At 44.6% G+C, this 14944-nt stretch overlaps 1 protein-coding gene across 1 annotated transcript in view; it reads right to left on the reverse strand.

Moving 5' to 3' along the window:
• The window catches only part of LOC134451589 (voltage-dependent R-type calcium channel subunit alpha-1E), a 267141-nt gene that overhangs the window by 10321 nt on the left and 241876 nt on the right, over nucleotides 1-14944 (reverse strand). Inside the window, exons 38-45 of the mRNA XM_063202094.1 lie at nucleotides 13774-13865; nucleotides 13201-13375; nucleotides 7526-7653; nucleotides 5890-5986; nucleotides 2270-2375; nucleotides 1779-1886; nucleotides 802-902; nucleotides 209-315 (exon numbers count right to left, since the gene is read on the reverse strand). Coding sequence (XP_063058164.1) covers nucleotides 209-315; nucleotides 802-902; nucleotides 1779-1886; nucleotides 2270-2375; nucleotides 5890-5986; nucleotides 7526-7653; nucleotides 13201-13375; nucleotides 13774-13865 — 914 coding nt within the window. The remainder of the gene's footprint in view (nucleotides 1-208; nucleotides 316-801; nucleotides 903-1778; nucleotides 1887-2269; nucleotides 2376-5889; nucleotides 5987-7525; nucleotides 7654-13200; nucleotides 13376-13773; nucleotides 13866-14944) is intronic.

A 14944-nucleotide genomic window follows, 5' to 3' on the forward strand; every position in this document is an offset into this window, starting at 1 on the left:
ATAAACTAATTGTATGTTGCACATAAAACATCAATACTGACGCCTCAGTATTGAAGAGCCCAGAGACACGCATCCCGATACAAACATTTTCAACGATACGTGTATCGTGAAAAGGCCAGCGATACCGTATCCCGATACGGATATTTTGAACACACCCCTACATACTGTATATATACTGTGCATACTACATCCATACACACACACTCACAGGGCAGAGCCGGTGCTCTGAGCGAGGAAGGGCAGTGCCTTGACGTTGCTGAGTATGTCCTCAGGCAGAGAGGATGCATCCATTCTCTGGAACATAGGAGCGTGTTTCTGTAGGAGAGACAGGTGTGACATCAGTTAGAGAGAGTCAACTTACACACACCACATTACAATCCAACCCAAACCATCACCCAACAACATCCATCAACACAGAACTTGCAGTAGTTACAGTGCCACTATTAGTTGGTCAACTCGCTGTACACACCCAGTCATGACCCATCAACACCAATCACCCACCATCGACCACCAACATCCTTCCAAATAGCAGCATGAGGTGCAGCTCATCATTAGGAAATCTTTTTAAAATGGCACATCTTAGCTTCAGGCTAAATGTGGGCATAATGAGACTTGAAGTACTGTAAGTCAATCTCTGTTGTAAATAAAATAATTTGATTGTTATCTATTTATTATTACTCATTATTAAAGTTAACTATTAAATATTAAATATATGCTTATTATAATTACTATTATTATGTGTATTAATAATGTATAGTAATGCTATTGTGAGGGCTAAAGAACAATGAATGTGAAAATCACCATCTCCTCCAGTTGTTGCCGTAGCTTCTTGGCTTTGCTCTGCTTGTAGTAGTCCATTATCATCATGGCTGCATAGATCTTCCCGATAGTCATGTCACTAGCTGGAACAACACATCAAGATAATGCTATATGAGCAGTCCAATGGTCAGGCCACTGGGAATACAATGACATGCTACCGTACATCAGCAAGGAACTTGCTCTGCCAGCGACCCTGCAGGATAATACGTCCATGTAGGATATGTCCAAAATAATAAAGACATTTTAATTGGGAGTGCCTTAGTCAGCGATTTTTTTCCTCATTCTTGACTCTGGAAGTACAAACATTGGACTAAAGAGCACCCCAACCGAAGAGGCCTAAAAACCGTCAGAATAAGAGCACACCATAATCAACAAACTTTTTTTCTGTATTTCCATGAAGATAATGATTCCTTATCTTTAAAGCCTTGAGACCCTAAGCACCAAAGAACAGCCAAGAGATCTACCTTGTGTCTACCTCCGCCACTGTTGGTATGCTCATGTTCTTTACATACATTTCTATAAATGGTAAATGTTTACATACAGTGGAGTGTGACTGAGTAGTCACCTTTGAGCTTGTGTTCTTTATATCAGTGACATTTCTAAATATGGAACATGCACATGTCGCATATCTGCTCAGGCTCTTTAGTCACATCTATGCTTATATTCTTTACTGATGGGTGCAGTCGTGGCCTGGCGGTAAGAGAGGTGGATTAAAGATCAGAGGGTTGCAGGTTCTAATCCCTACCCTTACCTTTCCCTACACCTCCATCCATGGCTGAAGTGCCCTTGAACAAGACACCATACACCACTGCAACCAATACCATATCATTAATTGTAAGTCGCTTTGGATAAAAGTGTCAGCTAAGTGTAATGTAATGTAACGTAATGTAATGATGTTCCTAAATGTGGTGCATGTACTGACTAGGTATACAGTATCTCTGCTCAGGTTCCTTAGTCACCTTTATGAATGGGCACCAGCAGGTCCAGGTTCTTCTGGGAGAGATGAGGCCAGATGACACTGATCTCCTTCTGAAGGTCTATATCCATCTGCTGCCTGTCCTCTCCCCCTACGCATCACACAAGACACAAGGGAGAAGAATATATGGCATGTTATATGTGTGTCTGTTTGTATTGTGTGATGTGTGCGTGATGTTATGCCTGTGTGTGAAGCTAAAAGGTTACAGCATGAAGGTGTGGTGTGGAATGGTGATGTGGATGTGTAGATACAGTATGTGAATTAACTTAGACTGTGTGTGTGTGTGTGTGTGTGTGTGTGTGTGTGTGTGTGTGTGTGTGTGTGTGTGTGTGTGTGTGTGTGTGTGTGTGTGTGTGTGTGTGTGTGTGTGTGTGTGAATGCGTGCGTGAGTATATGTGTGCGTGCATGTCTGTGTGTCTATGTGTGTGTGAGAAGGTGCCTGAAGTGTCTAGGTGTAGAGAGTGAGTTTAGTACCTCGTGCGATCTTGATCTCCAGGGCGGTGCGTATGAGGGCGATAAGAGTAGAGGTGAAGTGGACAGACATGTCCCCATCCACAGGCATGTTCATCAACACCAGACGCTGTATTGTAGAGAGCGCCACCATGAGGCAGGGAGGGGGATAGAGACACAAGTGTAAGAGCCAGATGCCATGCTACTCTAGCCCGGGGTGTATTCCAAGAACATGGGGAAGTGGTAATCTTGGCAAAGTTCATCTGTAGGATGTGGTCAATATGCTAATAGATAGCCAACTTGTGTCAATTACTTCAGAAAATAAGGCTCCAGGCTCTTGTTTTATGTGATTTACCACTACCTCAAGGTTAAATAAACTTGGATTACTACTTAGCCAGGTTCTTGGAATACTCCCCAGGTGTAATACTAATATTACTAATTACTAATACTAATAATTATATTACTAACATTACTTTCTTTGTGGTTTGTGTTAGCCGGGCCTAATGCCAAATATTACTAATATTACTATTTGTGTGTGTGTGTGTGTGTGTGTGTGTGTGTGTGTGTGTGTGTGTGTGCGCGCGCGCACGTGTGTGTGTGTGTGTATTATTAGGCATACAGCTAATGTCTCATTTAGGTTCATCTAAGCTCTATGATCAAATATAATTAAGTCAATATAAAATCAGACATTTAAAGAGAAATGAAATCACTAGTCTAGAGGTGAGGGGTGAGAGATATGCCAACCAGACAACCATGGCGAGGGCCAGAGTGTAAACCTATGGTCCTCAAACCTGCGCAAGTGCAATGTGAAATAGCCGAAAATGTCCTTTAATGAAATTTTTACTGATTTAACAGGCCACATACTGTATTCAATTAAATTGACAGTACACACATATCGTTCAGGGCATTTAGGGTTTCTAATCTCCAAAACAAGAGATTTTTGACACAGAGTCAGTAGTCTGAGGAACATAGTTGTAGAGTCATGCACCCACAAGGAGCACGGAAGGAGAAAGTGGGTAAGAGGGGAGACACTCATGCACAGAGGAGTGGTGCGTGTATGTGTGTGTGCGTGTCTGCGTGCGTGCGTACGTACGTGCGTGCGTGCGTGCGTGTTTGTGTGTTGGGGTGATGAAGAACTGCTATCTAAAGTGGGCCAGAAGGGGCCATGATGTGTAACGGTGCGACTGAACAACATGACAGTTATGGGGCATAGGGTGCTCGTGGCTGCTTTCTATTTTGTGCTATTTGACCCACGAGAGGTGGAGAGAGAAGACCATGAATACCATGCTTGAGTCCACCGCTGAGCAAATTATGTGACATCTTACATGCCATCCGAATGGATTCAGAAACCACATTGACAGCTGATTCTTTGGGGACTGCCCTCACTTCATAGAGGCTATACTCTGAGCTGGGTGGTTATTTTATCCTTACAAGAAGCTGGTATAGAGTCTGGAGGGTGCAGACTAGATTCATCTACTGTATATGAATTACTACTTGTGTCTCTCCATTTCTATTTCCATAGCGATTATGCTGGACGTTTATGGACTGAGAGCGTTAATTTGCTGAAACATACTGTTGCAAAAACCAAGCAACCAAGCAAGCAAAACAAACAAGAAAGAGCAAAGAGAGCCACTGACGGGTGAACACAAACAAAGCTTACTGATTAAGTCAGTCATCCCACAGGCATTTACATAATATGCACCAGACACAATTACAAAGCCAGCCTACGGTAGCTAGCAGCTTCACATAGCTTGCATAGCAGGTGTACATACTTTGTCTACTTCATGACCACGCATAACTGATAGTAAGTGAACATAAATATTTGCAGAAATGCGCATACACTCTACACAGCACAGACATCTGGAATTCTATGGAAACTATAGGATAGATAGATAGGTGTAGAAATATACACACAAACCAAACAGCCTGCATACTATAGCATAGACATGTGACAGGTGTGGTCAGGCTTTCTCACAAGCAAGTTTGCCTAGTATCTTTACAGACACAATAAAGCACGTGCAGAAATCTATGTTGAAATCCACACACACATACACACTGCATAATAGCATAGGCACATCAAAGTCGTGGTTACAGCCTTATAGGTAAGCTTGTCTAGCTATGCAGGGTAGACACTACATGTACAAATCGTATATAGAGACTGCATGGCATAGACATGTGACTGTGAGTGTGGTTAGGTTAGGCTACCTTATAGGCAAGCTTGGAGGGACATTTCTTGCCCAGGCCAAGAGGAGGAGACATGTGGGTCAGCATCTCATACATATCAGTATAATGAATACGACCACTGAGGGGTGAGGAAGAGGAGGAGAGGAAGAGAGGAAGAGGAACGAAGGAAGATAAGGAGGAGGAGGAGTGAGAGGAAGAAGGGGAAGATGAGGAAGAGGAGGACAGAGAGAGAGAGAGAGAGAGAGAGAGAGAGAGAGAGAGAGAGAGAGAGAGAGAGAGAGAGAGAGAGAGAGAGAGAGAGAGAGAGAGAGAGAGAGAGAGAGAGAAGAAATAAGGAGAGAATGAGAGAAGATGGGATGAAAAAGGTGAATGGATAAGGCAAAGAGATAGGGGAAAAAAGAGGAGGATTATAAATACAGGGAGATGAATGACATAAACAAGAGTGCTGAGAGGGAGAAATCAAAAACACGGATTAGGCTGGAGAATGGGAGGAGGAAAATAAACAGTTGTCGTCTTTCTATGCCGCAGCCGCCATAGAAATCACTGGGGAGAGAAAGGAGTTGGCAGGTGAGTATGGACACAGAGATGACAAGATGCTGCCTGCAGGGGCTAGACTGACCAAAGTGGATTGGGAATGGGGGTGTCTTTGAAGTGTGGGTGGGTTGTTGTTTAAGGGATGATTCTGAAAACGCAGATGACGCCAAAGGGGAGGTAGGGACTGGGAGATGGGGAGGAGGGAGCAGGGGGCTGGGGGCTGGGGGTAGAGAGCTGTTTGTCAATCCATCCAGACCAAAATAACACAACGCCCACCAGTTCAGGGTTTTAAGAGCACACACACGTATTGACTGCCATTTGGATAAGAGAGATGATCAGCACAGCACATATGCCATTTTGGTGTGGATGCTACAATGGCCATGCTGGCCAATCCTATGGAGGAGGGCACAGGGACCAGGGACAGAGTCATCATCTGCAATGTGGATGAAGAGTATGTGTCTAAACCAGCACATCACCACACCATCATGACACAGACTAGAAGTGGAGAGCATGGCATCACCCATCATGACAATGCATGGCAGGGGTGAGGAGCAGAGCATAGCAGAGCAGAGCAGGGCTGAGCAGGGCTGAGCACCACCTCATCAGTGCAATGTAAGGCATCAGGGGTGGAAAGGAGAGGAGAACAGTGTCAACCCACCACCATGATGCAGGGCAGGGTGAGAGTATCAGGCCATGGGTGGGTGGAGAGCCAGTCTCTCCACTGAGACAAGGACAAGGAGAGTTGGGGGTGGGGGTGGGGAAGGCGGTTAGAGGAGGATTGCAGGAGAAGAAGGGTGAGGTATGGGAGTCAGGGATGGGGTTGGCAGGAATGTGTAAGGAGGGGGCTGGAGAAGAGGCTGGGGAGGTCAGTGATGGGGGGCTGTGTGGCTTTGAGGGGGTGGGGTTGGGGGTAGGGGGAGCCAAACCTTGCAGGCCACCCTGTAGGGGCAATTCTTTCCAAAGCCCAAAGGGGGGGAGATAGCACGCACTACTTTGTACATCTCCCTATAGTGGATCTTGCCACTGGAAAAGCAAAATAGAGTCTGTTAGAGACATGCACAAGATATGCAGTACAGTGACACAACATGAACATGAAGACATAACATGTAGAGTACAATTTCAAGAAATTGTTGCAAGGACAGTCACAAATACAAAAGATCTGCACAGTGTTTAAAGACATAAATTACAATTACTGTAAAGTCAGTTCCATTCAGAAAATGCAATGTGATTCTATTTTGCTTGCCAAATTCAGATGAAAGTTTCCTACAACCCTTTAAAATAATGTGTATAACAATGACTCAGAGGTGCAAACCTTCCCAGACAGTTGCTATGACTGGAGAGAAGAGGTGCAGTTTGATAGGTTGCTAAACTATTCCAAATACAAAACTGAAACACAGATGGAACAGGTATTACGAAGGCACTATTCACCTGTTGTTTTACCATATTATGCATTGTATATGTTTTGTCTCAGACATGCCAATTGCAATCAAATAAATACATATGTATATTGACACATTTAACACAAATAAAAAAAATCACATTTCCTGCATTACCCTCTATATTTTCAGAACCAAAATATACATATTGGAACTTAGATGTAACAGCACTGTAAAGCAGGGATTCTTAACCTTTTTGACGTTGAGTTTTTGTGTTTATGTCTTAAAAACAAAATAAATCCTGTTTAAAAAAATAGCTTATAATAAAAATAGGACTACTAATGCATTTTGTAGGCTAATGGAAAACCTGTATTAAATGAATTCACTCTTCTATATTCAATGATAAACAATCCTCTCACAGTGCATCAGGCCACAGCCATTCCTACATTTGACATTTGTAACAGCTCTGTATACGATTTGTGATTAATCTGCAGATGATTGATTCAAGACGCTTTTACTTAATGATGTGCAGATACAACGCGAGAACAGAAACTTCTGGCCTGTCAAAAACGGAAAGCTTTGTTGCGTAATATCATGCAAAATTCTTTAAATACTGTAAATGTATTTTGGGGGACACAAGGATAACGGTTTTGCTTTGTCAGTAAACAGAATCCTTTTGAGTAACGTTTCAATCGCTTATGTCATTTTGTAACTAAACGTGAGGAGAGAAGCGTCTGCAAATTACACTTGGCACCGGTTGGTAATTTCTCATTCTCCACTCATGTACAGCCTGTATTTGACGTCTTTCACTGGCCTACTAAACCAGCGGTGCGAGGTCATCTAAGCAGAACTGCGCTAGAGTAAAAAGGCGCACACTGTCTTCAGCATCTTTAATTGATAATGCATACAGTTGCACTGCCCATCGCGGCCCTCCAGTGCGAGGTTGAAACTTTTTCGCGGCCCTCAAGTTTCTGAGAACGGCCCAGTTTTGGGCTGCAGCCCTATGGTTAAGAATCCCTGCTTTAAAGGAATGGTATCGTGCTTGTGCACTTCACATCATCAAAATGAGAGGACTTGATTTGTGAGAGAGAGCAGCGTCGCAGGGAGAGTCAGCGTCTTGAGATAGTTGAGATGAGAGGACTTGATTGCGAGAGCGAGGAGAGTCGAAGAAACACAAGTGTCTTACCATGCGGCGCGGTCATACTCCCCCCAGATGCGTACAAACTCATCCAGATGATGGGGCCCCAGGATGGAGGAGTCCCTCGTCAGGTACTCAAAGTTATCCATGATCACCGCCACAAACAGATTCAGCATCTTGACAGAGGGAAACAAGGGGAACATTCAATTTTGTGGTTACACTTACGGTAACTTGACGCCGGCGTCATGCGTATGACATAACAGTGTTAGAACAGTTTGTATCGTATGGCGTGCTCGTATTTGTTGTATTTGTGGGGAAATAATTACACACGGAGGCAGAGTCAAGAGTGGTCATTTATCGAAGGTACTCTCGTTCTAATACAGGAATGCACTGCACAGACTGGTGAATAGAGCTACCGTAAGTGCACTAGTATTGCAGCTGTAATTACGGTACAGGATAATTCCTGTCAATCACTACACTCCTCCCCTCTAGATTTTTAACCCTTAAGACTTAACAAACAGCCTGCTATAACAGTCAATGCAGTGCTTAGATTGCTAACATTTACTTACCCTAGAGGTCTTCATTAACTTTAGTAGAAACATTCTGAACTCTGATCTACTTAACTATCATCTCTACATTATACTTAGAGACTGAGTCTTTCTGGTGCTGTACGCTGCCTTTCAGGATAGCGGCGTGCTGGTTGAACAGCTTGAGGTGGATCAGCAGCATCATCTTGTTGATCTGTCTCCTCTTCTTGCTCCTCAGGATATGCTGCATAGTCCGTGGCATCTTCACTATCCGTTCCGCTTGGCCAGCTTGAAGCTTTGGATGCGCGCAGGTGATCCACGTGCACTTTGACTTGACGATGACCTACTTGAACATCATAGGTCAGAGGTCCTCTTTGCTTTAGAATCGTTCCTGGTATCCACAGCTTCTTAGGATGTCTGAAGTCGCGAACTAACACCCTCTCCCCGAGACTGAATGTCCGGAGTGTCTTTACGCGCTTGTCATGAGCCTTCTTCTGCTGTAACTGATGCTTGGCTACCACTGCAGACATGTCAGGCTTCAGTAGCGACAGGCGAGTGCGTGGTTGTCTCTTTAGAAACATTTCAGCTGGAGTGCGTTCAGTGACTGTGTGAGGAGTGTTTCTGTATGTGAACAGGAACTTCGCAAGGCGATGCTGTGGTGACACCGACTGAGCTTCAAGTCTTGTCCATGCTTTCTTGAACGTTTGCACAGCTCTCTCTACTGCACCGTTGGAGGCAGGGTGGTAGGGAGGTGACAGAATGTGGCGAATTCCGTTGTTCTTGAGAAACGTCTCAAACTCTGCTGATGTAAAGGGCGGGCCATTGTCTGACACCAAAACTTTTGGTAAGCCATATGATGCAAAGAGGTTTCGGAGAAGTTGGGAGGTCTTCTCAGCTGATGTCTGATTGATGGGCAGTACTTCTAACCACTTTGAGTAGACGTCGACTAGTAGTAGGTAGTGCTGCTTGTTGATTTCAGCGAAGTCGACATGCACTCTTTCCCATGGTGATGTGGCCCACGACCAAGGATGGAGAGGTGCTGCTGCTGGTCTGTTCTGCGTGATGTCACATGGAGTGCATTTTCCTACGCAGTGCTCTATCTCCTGATCAATCCCAGGCCACCACAGAAAACTTCTGGCTAACGCCTTCATTCGTGTCATTCCTGGATGTCCATCGTGCAGCTCTGACAGGAGTCTCTTTTGGTACTTGGGTGGTATTATGACCCTTGAACCCCAGAGAACGCATCCCTGGTCTGTAGACAACTCGTCCTTCCTCACATGGAAAGGTTGCAGATCTGGGTTAGGCACATACTTTGGCCATCCTGACAATGTTAGATCTAGGACCTTGGAGAGGATTGGGTCGTGTCTTGTCTCTGTGGCAATGTCAGTTGCTGAGACGGGCAATTCGTCAACATATGACACACAAAACACTCCGCCATCATCTGCGCCCTCTTCTGTGTCACACTGGCATGGCAGACGTGACAATGCATCCGCGTTGGCATGGTCGCTGGATCTTTTGTACTGGATGTCGTAATCGTAGGCCAACAGGATTATGGCCCAGCGTTGCATGCGTAGAGCAGCCAGGGTGGGTATGGCAGATTTTGGGCCAAGGATTGTCAACAGTGGCTTGTGATCTGTCAACAAGACAAACTTTCTTCCATATAGATACTTATGGAACTTCTTGACGCCAAATATTATGCTCAATGCTTCTTTTTCAATTTGAGCATAATTTCTCTCACTTGGTGAGAGTGTCCTGGATGCGAAAGCTATTGGATGCTCTTCACCTGAGGGTAGTACATGAGATATTACGGCTCCGACACCATATGGACTGGCATCACATGCAAGTCGGAGAGGTTTCTCCGGATCATAGTGTGCGAGGCATTTGCTGTTTAGGAGACGCTGCTTGCATCCCTTGAATGCGTCTTCACACTGTGTAGACCACTTCCATGGTGTGTCGGCTTGTAGCAATTGATGAAGTGGGTGCAGCACTGTGGACAGGTTTGCCACAAACTTTCCGTAGTAATTAAGCAGCCCCAAAAATGATCTTAACTCTGTCACATTCTGGGGGGCTGGTGCATTCACTATAGCATCCACTTTACTTTCTGTTGGGTGTAGTCCCTGTGCATCAATTCTGTATCCAAGATACTCCACTGAGTCCTGGAGGAATGCGCACTTCGACTGCTTGATTCTCACCCCATGTCTTTCCAATCTTGTCATCACTTGATCCAATATTTTCAGGTGTTCTTCCTTCGTAGGCGCTGACACCAAAATGTCATCCATGAAGCACACGACCTTGTCCATTCCATGCAGTATTTGGTCCATGGTGTGTTGGAACACTGCTGGAGCTGTAGAGACCCCGTAGGCTAGACGGTGATATCTGAATAGGCCCTTGTGTGTGTTTATGGTAAGGTACTGCTCTGACTCTGGGTCTAATTGCAGTTGTTGGTAGGCAAAAGACAGGTCGATCTTGCTGAACACTGTCCCGCCGGCCAGGGTAGCAAACAGATCCTCAGCATTGGGAAGAGGATACTCTTCTGGCAGTATGCATCGATTGACAGTCACTTTGTAGTCACCACACAGTCTCACTGCTTTGTCTTTCTTTGGTACTACGACAATAGGCGCAGCCCAATCACTCCTTTCCACTTGAGTGACAATGCCGTTCTTCTGAAGGCGTTCAAGCTCTTTTTCCACAGATTCCCGCAGCGCATAAGGCACTGGACGCGGCTTGTGGAAGATGGGCTTGGCATCGCTTTGCACTCTTATGGTTGCTTTGAAGTCTTTGATCTTTCCGTAGCCTTCCTTGAACAGCTCTTTGTGCTTTCCTAACACTCCTTGCAGTGAGAGGTGTTCATTTTCCTTGCTTTCATTGAGACTGAAGATTTTTCCCCAGTTCAGCTTTATTTTTCGTAGCCAATTTCTTCCTAGTAATGGCGTTTTGTTTCCCTTCACCACGACCAGGGGCAGTGTCCACTCCTGTCCCTCATGTTTCACTGGCACTTGGATTTTTCCCAACACAGGTATGGTGTCCCCTGTGTATGATGACAGACGAATAGCAGCAGGCTGCAGAGGACGGCTCTTCAGATGCTCATCATAGATGTGCTCTGGGATCAAGGACACCGATGCTCCAGTATCCACTTGCATTTTTACGGCTTTCCCCATCAATTCTAATTCTGCAAAAATGCCGTCTTTATTTCCTTGAGCAGTGTACACTGTGTACAGGCCCAGTTCATCGCCCTGGCATTCATCTGAGTCATCAGTTTCGCCATTTGCAGTTACCATTTGTGCTTTATCATTTTGTTTTTTCTTACAGACTCTTTTCAGATGTCCAATTTTTCCACAGCCGTGGCATGTTTCAGTTCGGTAGAAGCATTCATTTGCCTGATGATTATCCTTTCCACATCTATAGCATTGCTGATTTTTCTCTCTGGAGTAATGCTGTTTAGCTCTTGACTCCCCCTTGTGGCTTTGCCGTGCATTACTTGCCTTTTTGTTTCTCCACTTTTCACTTGTGGGATTGGAGACTTTATTGACTTCTCCTTTTGGTTTCTCAACATGCTCCCTCATTTCTTTAGTGTCTTTCATTGCCAGTTCGTGAGCAAGTGCAATGTCACAGGCCTTTTTGAAAGTAAGATCTTTGACTGCTAAAAGTCGTTTGTGATATTCTTCCCCTGAGAGACCGCAGACAAACTGATCTCTCAGTGCATCATTCAAAAATTGTCCAAATTCACAAGTGCTTGCTAATTGCTTAAGTGCAAGAAGGTATTCACTCACTGTTTCATTTGTCTTTTGTTGCCTTTTGTAAAATCTGAAGCGCTCTGCAATCAGAATTGGCTTTGGCTTGAAATGCAGAGATAAGGCCGTTGTAATTTCTTTGTATGTCTTGTCTGAAACTTTACTTGGAGCAATTAAATTTTTTAACAGTCCATATTCAGTGGCACCTAGTACACTGAGAAACACATCAGCTTTCTTTCCTGGTGGTATGTCATTTGCAGACAGCCATCTTTCAAAACGTTCCAAGTAGGAATCAAAATCCTCTTTCTTGCTGTCAAATTCAGGCACTTTTCCTATCATTCCCATTGCCATTTTCTTTCACTTTACAATTTCCCCCTTTCCAGTAGAATTCTTCAGGTGACTCTGTGTTAAACTCCGTTTTCATTTACAGTCTGTTCCTTTGTCCTCTTTCAAAGAACATCGTTTTCTTGCAATTGCTTTACTCACCACAAGATGGCGCCCTTGCACTTCCAAAAAAGCAGCTTTCTCTGGCTAAGCTTAGCTGGATCACAGGTTAGCAATTTTCGGTTTCTCCCAAGCTTGAAAACAGGCGAACTGCTGCAGCTGGGATGAATTTCATTCACTGGAAAGTTTTCTTACTCATTACTGTTGTGGATTCTTTCGTTGGATTTCCTCGTCGCCAATGTAGTATTTGTGGGGAAATAATTACACACGGAGGCAGAGTCAAGAGTGGTCATTTATCGAAGGTACTCTCGTTCTAATACAGGAATGCACTGCACAGACTGGTGAATAGAGCTACCGTAAGTGCACTAGTATTGCAGCTGTAATTACGGTACAGGATAATTCCTGTCAATCACTACAGTATTCAGATTGTTTTGTTGGTTTGGGTGCTCTTTAGTCCAAGGTATAGTAGAGCACTGCCCTGAAGAAGGCACTCATGCCGCTACGCGTGGGCCTTGTTTTTAATATGTCCATGTAGGACTTGTCAGATTAATAAAGACATTTTAATTTGGAGTGCCTTAGTCAGAGAATTCATTCTCATTTTTTGATCCTGGAAGTGTTATAACAGTGTCATGACATGATGTCAATGTCAAACATTTCATGGTCATGAAAAGTTGACATTGTTTGGGCTGTCTTTACCATAACTGAATGTCACTTAATGACAGTCATGCAATGTTTATGACATTGACATAATGTTAATGGCTGTGTTATGACACTATGTCATACGCATGAAGCCAGCGTCAATTTCAGTGTTACCCCTTTTACAATGAATGTGGCAACTACATACAACAAGAAGTAGGAAGCATATAAAGTACATTTTGACTTTGACTTTGCTTATTCCCCTACACCACCAGAATAAAGCGTGGATACCCACCCCTTGTCCTTCACCTCACCGTTAACTTCCTGTCTCCCATCTCCATCGCCCACCACTATCTCCTTCCTCTAACACTCCCACCCCCCTCACCAGGAAGGAGCTGAAGAAGATGAATGACACAAAGTAGAAGTAGGCGAAGTCTGTTCCACATCCCCCCTTGTGCTCCGTGGCCAATGCTGGCGCGGGATTGGACGGATCTGGCTCGCAGTCCTGCCCTCCCAGACACGAAAGCATGATCTCCTGCCATGACTCACCCGTCGCACTCCTGAAAAATGAACACACAGAGATACTCACACATACATACATAAACACACACGCACACACGTGCACAAACACACACACACACACACACACGCACACGCACACACAAACCTGTGAGCACCGCCTTTCCCATTCACACCATTGAGCATCACTCCTGCACACAACAAACGCACCTCAAAGGCAGCACCGCCACTCCATGCACCTCTGCCTTTCCGATATCGCTACAACAAACAAGCACCTTTTAGGTCACCCGCTTCACAGCACATCACACAACTTTCCTTTCAGAACACACACACACACACACACACACACACACACACACACACAAAACACACCAATCATGGCAGTGTCTCAGTTAAAACAACAGAGAAAGATGGGAACTGGTAGCCTCAGCAGCAGTACCTGAAGAGGAGCATCAGGGCTCCAAAGAAGGACTTGAAGTTGTTGTGCTGGTTGATGTGACTGTCCTCTTTCAGCTGGATGTTCCCAAACACCTGTCACAGGTTAGAGTAGTGGGTGATTTTGGGAGGAATGGTGGGATTTCCTTCAAACAATAGCGACTGCACACTACTCAAAGAACATGAAAATTGTCAGTACAGCACATTGAGAGTACTGCTAACGCAGGCACGTGCACTCCAATACGGCAGGGGAGGCACGGCCTCACCAGCCCCAGATGATTATGATGAGATGCAGTAAATGTGAATAATAGTTACAATAACAGCTATTGTTTTCGAGCATCTGCACAATAACTACCATTTAAGCAGTGTTTAAACTGTTTCAACTCCGTTTTCAGTCATTTTTGTGGCCAAAATCGTAATATTTGCCCATTTCATGTCAAATTCCTCCGAATACGCTGAATTTGGGGCAACTCTGAATTTGCCTCACCCCCGGATTGCGCAATCCCTCGTTAACAGGCTTGAGCGCATGCGCCATTTTGCTCGTTCTGTGAATGCAACCTGGTAATATTGTATTAAACGTTTTTATACATTTAATAGAAGTATGTATGGTGTGCCCTCATTTCCTGATAATTTTTTTTACTATTTTCTACGTGTGATTATCATTTCTTTACTCTGAACGCCCACTGAAATATACAGTGGTGAGGCCAGCAGTAGCCTGGCCGCAGACTCCTTCTGGCGTTGAGTCTTGCTGGCCAGTTACGTCATAGCGAATCTGAAATTCACAATACAGTCAGTCGGTGTTGTTGCCGGCTAGCTTGCTCACTTTGACTGCTACAAGTGGATTTCATAACGAAACTAAGACCATTCTCAAAGTTGGATTTCCAAGGGGAAAATAGTGATAAAGAATGGAGGACCGACAGAGCTGAAGGGTTTGCTGCAGGTGACCGGTCAACTACCCGATCATTTCAAAGTGAGCGGTACAACAGAAACTATTTTTTTTGTTTCCCCGGTGTCTTGTTTGCAACCGGCGAGAATGTGTGGAAGAACATTCGCATGGGATTTCACGACTTAACAATTTACTAAGGACTAAGGAGCCTCACGAAACAAATCCTCGCGGCTACTCATATTCATATTCAATGCCAAATTGCTTTGGACGTTTGGGGCGTCTCGAATAG

This window comes from Engraulis encrasicolus, chromosome 6 (genome assembly GCF_034702125.1).
Source record: "Engraulis encrasicolus isolate BLACKSEA-1 chromosome 6, IST_EnEncr_1.0, whole genome shotgun sequence".
Lineage (NCBI taxonomy): Eukaryota > Metazoa > Chordata > Actinopteri > Clupeiformes > Engraulidae > Engraulis > Engraulis encrasicolus.